The following is a 7,978-nucleotide window of genomic DNA, read 5'->3' as shown; positions in this document are numbered from 1 at the left end:
ATTCGAGAACATGAAGTTGATGTCATCAGCCCTTTTGTTGCAAGTACCGATGCCTATGCCTATGGTTGCTGAGTTTGTCAAATACAAGACAAAGGAAATTAAGGCATTGTGTCGCAAATACGGCGTGGTCTTTGAGAGGCAAAATGGAAACATATGTGTTAGTAATCCACCTGTGTAGTTATAAACATCTGCGGGATGGGATTCCGCACCTCAGAACAAGTTAAAGGAATATCAGAACCGTTCGTCAATCATTTTTCAGCACGTTAAGGGCGAAGTATTGAGAAATGCGCCTAGGTTAAGGCACATTCGTTCGAGGATTAGAGATGGCAGAATAAACGAGTATTATACCGTGTACCATGTTTCTTTCGGAATGGGGATAGGAAGGGCCGTAAACTTATTCTTCGATTACTGGAATTGGCAGCGCGGCACTTCGGGGTTAATATACTAGGACGGCGACGGGAATCTGGCCAGGGTTGTGATGATGATTGCTTGGCGGGGTTCAGAGACCGAAGGGGAGAGGCTAACACGGCATGCAATCTCGACCCACCATGGGGGGTCCAGGTATCTCGTATGATTGAGATGAGATCGCGACCCGAGTTCCGGCGGATGGACCATGGCATTTCGGGTTGGGTCAATTTGGTCATTCATGTGTGTGTGGGATACTGGGTTCAGCCTAGGGCATCCTGGCAGCCTCTTAGGGGCCGGATGAAGTGAGGGGTTATGAAACATGATGCAACCATTGAAAAAGAATATCGTCCAATGGAGATGCAAATTTGCATTTGGGGGAATGTGAAATCGGGATACGGCTCAGAAATTCGTCAGAGAATCCAAGGGCAGGCTCTTGTACTTGCGTGGAGATCATGTTGTGCAGGGATTCTGGAAAGGAGGGATGCATCAAGAAGTGTGGGTGATGCCGGGCCGTGGGTTACCATGTGAGCGAGCATCAAAGGGTAGGTTGGAAGATTCACAAGTTCTGCACGCCCAAGGATGGGTAATGTGGGCGAGGAGTCTTTGTGTACTTCGGAGACAATGATGGTTACCATTGGTAGACACACAACGGATATCTCAGTCAATTTGTTGCTATAGGGAAGTGACTATTGGTTGGTAAAATAACCACATTCTTCGATCGAGTGCCTATTCAACTTCCAGATATTTCTTTGGGGGATGACGGTTGCGATACGGTCGGGGCGAGTCTGAAAGGAGAGCTGTGATCGAATCGGATGTGGGCGCATCTGGACGACAGGTAATTGGAATGCCTGTCTCCGATTCAACAAGTTCATCTTGTGAGGAGGCCGAAGCCATGAGGGATCTAGTGGGGTCGTTGGTCTGAGAAGATGGAATGGTGCCAGACGACGCTGGGGACAGGCGTCGTGTCTTCGTAGGCGTCTTTTCGTAGTCAGAGTTTTTCCGCTTGGCTAGTGGCGTACTTGGTTCGACCAAAGCTAATCTGGGAGGAGTGGACGGGAGAGGAGCAGATTGGTAAATTGTTGGTTTTGGTGGTGAGGCAAACATAGCTTTGGCATCGCCAAAGGCCATAGGGCCGGAGGACGGTTGTTTTGGTGGAATAGAAAGTGACAGGGTTGCGGAAGCCGATTTGGATGTTGCCCGGTCCAGAAAGGTCCAGGTATCTGGTACTACGATGAAAACGTAGTCTCGGTCAAAGCCCGGCGGGTGCAACATGATATTGTGGTCGAGCAGGCCGGCGATTTTGGCCGTGCAGGTGAACAGAGTGTTAGACTGGAAGTGGGTGTCCTGTTTCTCGACCATCTTCTTGCACAGAGATGCCCAAGGGTTGGCGTGGATGGGGAAAATGACAAAGACCTGGAATGGATGGAAGCCTTTCCAGGGCGTCTTGTCAGGGTTTCCAGGGGCAATGAACGTAGAAAGTTGGACGAAGCCGCAGCATTTCAATTGGATGTCGTTGAGTCCTAGAATATGTTCGTTTCGGAGCAGTGTGTGGCCGGAACCTAGAACAGGGCCGGTGAACGCAACAACGGGCGGCATGGCGGGGAAGTGGTCCACCGAGTTCAAGCTACGAGGGAGAATACTTCGACTCGAGTTAGGGGAGGGCTGCCAAAGGCAGGTGTACGGAGCGTACTCACGGTTGGTAACCCTGATCACGGACAATCAGGGCCGGGATGGTGTATGGTGCGATGGCACCAGTGTTCGCTTCCAGACCATCTTGTTGCTCAATTTCCCAGGTCAGCGCGTACGGGTGAACGCGTCCACTCACGAAGAACCATTGCTCAGCCCATTCTGCGGGAACGATTTGTTGGTTATAGAGGGAAAGATTGAGGCTGAAGAAGATGCAGGCGGAGGGGTTTTCCGGGTCGGATCTAAGGCGGGCATATTCCGGCGCCAGAATCCAGGACGGGGCTGGCAGGAAGACTCTCGCGAGTGTCTCTGCGTTGAGCCCCTTGATGCGATGTTGATGTTGATAGGCAAACCTGGAAGGGCAGTCTGTTTGGATGGAAAACATCATGGACATATCACTGCCCGTGTTTGCCTGGCTGTCGAGGGGCTTACGAGGATTCGTCGAGCCATTGCTGATAGGAGCCGGAGTGGACATGGCATGGGAGAGCGGTATGTGTCGGATAATAACCAGGAATATGTTAGATGACCATTGGAGGTACTGGGACGGTAGACGTATTGGAGTAGAACAGGAAGCGAGCGAGGTGACGGTGGTATGGAATCTTTATGGATGTGAATATGAGGGAGGCTACGGTTGGCCATTTTACGAGGGAGGGAGAGATTCGACAGAGCAGAGCTTGGGCTGTGGTCCCGGGGGGGTTCATGTCTTAAGTAGATGAAGAAAGAGGGGGTCTGGATCGTGAGTTAAGTGGATGTGGCGGTAGAGTCGGCATGGAAACTAGAATATGTGACCTGTGATATGTGAGGAGTGGCTGTAATGGATGCAATAGTGTCTTTGTCCTGGGATGGGTGCGAATGACAACGAAGCGGTGACAAGAAACCAGATGATGTCGAGGGAGCCACGGCATCGGCTTGAGACGGTCACATTCTTGATGGAGCAGAGCCGAGGTGCCGCTGCAACGTGCAAGACAGGAAGTCTAGATGGCAGCATCTATCCGTGGTGGTAGAAGAGTAATTTAAGTCAACGGCTGGCACCCCACAAGGCAAACCATCTCATGATCGCCTCCGCTAGACGCGATGAAGTAATGAGGACCCGGTTGTCACAAGGCCTCTCCTGCGATGGCCTACATAACGTCATCTAACTAGATTGGTATATCACACGGCGCAGATAGAATGGCCAGGAAACTCAGACTCTATCCCGATGTCTGGTAGACGAACCACGTGATGCGAAGCGCTGTCAATCAGCAGTTATCTCGATGCTCAGCAGGCATCGCGAGCTGAGATCATTGGCCTGGACGTCCAGATCAGTTTGAAACCCCGGCTTGGAATGAGCTCTGCCTGCAGTCAACTACAATCCACTTGAGACTGTCCGTGCCCGACGAAGAGTCCCGAAATCCAACGCGTGCTTATGTCACACTATCGACGCCATTGGATGTGATTGCACTCGCAACAAAAGCGCCGTCGACAGCTCGATGACACAACTTCTCATTCCCAGGTTCTCAGAAGCATAGATTGCGCTCGACAACCCATTCGACCATTAGACAGTCCCAGGTCCCTAGGCAATTGGTTGCTGTCGGGGCGTGATTGGAGGGCTTCTTGTTTCGTTCCTCAAGGCTCTTTTGCGCAAGCCCTGGCTTGCCTCTCCTGTGTCAAGGACGAGTGTCGAGGCAAGAAAGTGAACGTGACTGGACCGGGCATGCAGGTTTGATGCAGGTGTTTGTTGAAACACCTCGCCAAAGACCAATCGACGTGCAAACGGAGCACCAAGACGGGACGGACAAGGAGGCGGGGAATCAAAGACTGGAAAGGAAAGGACTCAACTGGCTAAACTTTGAACTCGAATGAGGAGAAATGGAGACCAGGACAAGGGACAAGGAACCCAGAACAAACAGGGCCAGGTCTAGCTTCTGAGTTCTCGTGCAAATTACTACGTAACTAGCAGATCGTCAACATCTGCTTGTTCCATCTATGCATGAGCATGTGGTTCGGCTCAAACTGATTCAAATGCCTCCTGTCCGCCATTCTCCCGCCTAGGCTACCTGATCCTGTGCCGCTCGCGCGTGCTCATTTGCAAAACCTGGCTGCGACTAATTATCCAACAGGCGCCGTGATTGGATCACCACCGGGTCAAATGGTCAACAGGGTCACTCTTTTTTTTTTTCGTTGAGAAAGCAAGCTGCATGGCGTTGAGGATTCCCACTCGATCACTCCATGCCTCCAGCGCACTAACCACCACAAGCCACCAATTATTGGCCTCGATCCCCTGTGACTTGCGCCAGCCGGAGGATTGAACTGCAAGATTCGAGATGAGCGGTCGGCGACACTTGGTTCCTCTGCTCCGTGGTTTGCATGATGTTAAGTGCCTGGCTGGATTGCCCGCCAAAACACCTAAATTGGCGTATCCTTGCGAACATCTGCTAACCCGGTGAAGTTCCCCTCAACCATCTGGTGCTCGATTTGAGCCTCGGGAACTCCAATCTGCCTGTGGGGTCTCGTGCAGAAACCAAGCTCGTGGCCTTGCATTTGATGGTCGGAGCCTCGCCCGAACCACTGTGTTGCGGGCATCCCAACTCCAATCTTCATTCCTCTTCAAGCCGTTCGTCACTCTACAATGCCAAATTAGCTACCAGACTCAAGTCCGATACAGCACGGCAATCAGGGTCGGAACAGAGACGTCTGGCTTCTCAGGCCCGTCTGGATTCCTCAGTGAGTCAGGGCGACCTCTCAACGAAACGATTTCAGCACGTGAATCCCACAACATCTCTCATTGACGGCCAGCATGACAGTAATTTCCAGCAGCCACGCCCAAGCAGCAGGCACTTCATGACTGCAATGTTGTTATTTACACCGGCCAATCGCTTCGTCTCCCGTCTCCATCACGGCAGATGCACGTCGTACACCTACACTACCCTCTACCAGGCACAGAACAGAACAGTGCAGTATCATGCCTGAACTTGAACTTGAGCAGTCCACAAGAGACTGGCCCTTGCCGAGCAACATGTCAACCTTGAAAGAAACCAAGTGGCCACCAGCCGGGTCATTGTGCTGATCCATCCACGCAGAACCACAAAACTCAATCCCACCATCCATCTTAATAAGCAAACCGACCTCACGTCAATAGTGGTCAAGTAGTAGCCGCAAGTCGGAACTGCCGTAGAAGCTGTATATTCCATAAATTGAAAGTGACATACTCAAACGAATCCAATACGTCCGCCAACCAGTATTAAATTAATATCCTCCATTTTGCCAAATCAAAATTCCCACTCAGTATTCGCTAAGCTAATGGAACAAAAACCAACACTTGCAGCCAAGATGATAGCGATGCGAAGCAATTAACACCATAAGCTCCCTGACCGCCTAGAACTTTCCAGGACGAGCCGTATGCAATTTCACCAACAGGACAGTGCTTGACATCTCTCACACAACCTCCATGTCATGAATGCTTCTTCTCCTTTACAAAAGAGCAAATCCGGCAAACAGGCCAGTCAGAACAATGGCCAATCCGTAGGTACGTCCAACCTCGAGAGCCACGCCGGCCCCCTTCTTTCCACTGTTGCCGGAGCCTCCAGGTCCGTCCGTATAGATCGTGTTCGGGGCGCTCGTCGAGCTGCTGCTGGTGGTGGCAGTCTTCGTCTTGTTAGGCGGGGAGGGACTCTGCGCGCCGCATGGGTGCTTCTGCTGGCAGTCGGACTTGCAGGCATCGGTCGAGCAGGCGTCCTTGCATTGGATAACCCATTGTGTGCAGATGAAGTAGGGCAAGCTGAGCGAGTACTCTGAAACATTGGGTTGCATGTTATTGCCACAGAGGCAGCCGTAGGTGAGGGATTCCTGGTTACTGTTAGAAAAAGCTTTATACTGGAGGTGTTGGAGACGAACAGGATCGCAGGTGTTGACGAGAGTGGTTCTGGGTTCGACCTGCTGGCAAATAAGGGGACATGTAGTCATCTCCTGCTGACACCAAGCCTCTATAGCAATATATTAGCATCACGACAGACTAGCGTTGAAAGTTTGGGTGTTTTGCTCACTTCTGGTGGTAATTGGCACGCTTTCCGGGTCAATTGTGTAGTCGGCATTGACGACAGTCGAGACACAGGCGGCAACAGCCAGGAAGGTATTCCGGAGAGAAAGCATCTTGTCGATGAGTAGTGAGGTGTACGGAGTCGGTCGTAGTGAAGAAGGCAAACTAGAAACTTGCATAAGTACTCGTCTAAACGTATTGGAAAACTGGGCAATATGAATCCAATCCGGTATATCGTGTTGGTCCAAAGATGTCCCCAAAAAGCGCATCGGCACATCGACAGTCCTGACAAGTGTCCATGGGGAGAAACTCCTTACAATTAAAATATACTATGTATGCAGACGGGCAAAAGGGGGAACACGAATAGCGACAGCAAATGTCAATAAAGCGAAAGAGTCGAAAAGAAATCAACGACAGGATGTGATTTTCGAGGAAAACGAAAAAGCACGGCACGGTTCAAGCGAACGGAGATGACAGAGAAAGGAGGAGAAGACAAAATTCACAGGACCAGGAGCTGGAGCTCCAAGTAGGCGGCTCAGCCGGGTAATATGTGGTCTGGTCTGGGACATTCGAGCCTCCGGTGAGGAGTGCCACGGACCAGCCCGATTGACCAGGGGACGGACGAGGATGCCCGGCCGGGGTGTTCTAGCTTTGGGGGAGATGTGCAAAAAACGAGAGACTTGAGACCAAAAAGCCAAGCTTTCTGAGCTAGGCCCCAAGGTATCCTCTTTTATTTCGAGCCATTGAAGCCATCGAGCGTTGCGTTTGTGCTCCGTATACGGTATCATCAGCCAACGGTTGTTAGCAATGGGAACATTCCGGTGGACAAAGCCGCATCAACGTTACCCACAATCAAGCACAAAGGCGTACGTGGTGTGTGGTGGTGTGTCTGGGGTGATGAGCCAAATACCTTGCTCAGGGTCTCAGCTACATGAGCCACACAACCACAGTCAAGTCCACCATGCCCGATTTGATTTACCATGACAACGCCGTGGCCATTTGTCCCCGCGAGATCCAGGTCCAGTCCAGGTCCAGGTTCAGGTCCATCCCAAAATGGCTCAGTATTTGGTATTGGCATTTGCTTTGTGGGAATAGGCGACGGATGTCTCTGTTTGATCCGACGATGGCTCTCTGGACACTCTGTCAGCTTGGGGTCCCCGACTGTTTTTAGGGGGGCAAACTCCTTGGCTTTGGTTGCGGTTACCCTCGTCTCATCATCTCTTTTCCCAGCTGCAATGTGACTTTGGTTGTGTCTCGAATTGATAGGACTGGTGATGGAGCTCCTTTTCCTGGGATAGTGAGTGGCATCAGGAGTGGGGGCAAAACGGCCGCCTGCTAGCAGACAGGAGTCAAGTACGAGGTTTTCCGCACAGGCACAGGCTCCAGTCGCACACACCAGACCAGACCAGACATGACTTGGCTCAATGTTTTGTGCTAAAAAGTCTGGTCTGGTCTGGCCTGTTGCATGTGGCCCCTGGCCAAGAGGCTTGCACAAGTTTCTGACAGGTTGGATCTGGGGCGTCGTTCGAACTGCATCGTATTCTTTGCATCACTAGCACCAACAGCACCAGATCTGATGCAGCATTGCAAGCCCAGGTGGAGGCAAATACCGAGACGAGCAGGCATTCCCAGCACTTGTCGTCACTCCCATTACTCCCATCACTCTGTGATGAAGGGTTTTCCTTGTCACGAGGCAGCAATATACGAGACGGCGACATGTCGACACTCAGGTAACACGTTCGAACTGAAGAGTTACGAATTTACGACACACCAGACACTCCTCCGTACTTCGCCTTTGCATCCCCGCTGCATATGACAAGATTGCGTCACGGCAATGCCACCATCAAGTGTGATGACAATTTCAGAGCC

General features: G+C 51.5%; 2 protein-coding genes across 2 annotated transcripts; both read right to left on the bottom strand.

Moving 5' to 3' along the window:
- Positions 1 to 1,134: 1,134 nt before the first annotated feature.
- On the bottom strand, positions 1,135 to 2,569 carry VFPPC_18068 (hypothetical protein; the record flags this gene model as incomplete). The annotated part of the gene is made up of 2 exons (XM_022429727.1): positions 1,135 to 2,047; positions 2,103 to 2,569. 2 exons carry the CDS (start codon positions 2,567 to 2,569, stop codon positions 1,135 to 1,137), a joined length of 1,380 nt encoding a protein of 459 aa, XP_022285287.1.
- Positions 2,570 to 5,544: 2,975 nt separating this feature from the next.
- Positions 5,545 to 6,222, bottom strand: VFPPC_14869 (cdp-alcohol phosphatidyltransferase protein; the record flags this gene model as incomplete). The annotated part of the gene is made up of 3 exons (XM_018292637.1): positions 5,545 to 5,919; positions 5,968 to 6,056; positions 6,117 to 6,222. The coding sequence occupies 3 exons, from the start codon at positions 6,220 to 6,222 to the stop codon at positions 5,545 to 5,547; spliced, it is 570 nt and encodes a 189-aa protein (XP_018140190.1).
- Positions 6,223 to 7,978: the final 1,756 nt, after the last annotated feature.

This window comes from Pochonia chlamydosporia, chromosome 6 (genome assembly GCF_001653235.2).
Source record: "Pochonia chlamydosporia 170 chromosome 6, whole genome shotgun sequence".
In the NCBI taxonomy this organism is placed as follows: domain Eukaryota; kingdom Fungi; phylum Ascomycota; class Sordariomycetes; order Hypocreales; family Clavicipitaceae; genus Pochonia; species Pochonia chlamydosporia.
Note: the sequence above shows the minus strand (reverse complement) of the source record. Positions and strands in the feature narration are given on the sequence as shown.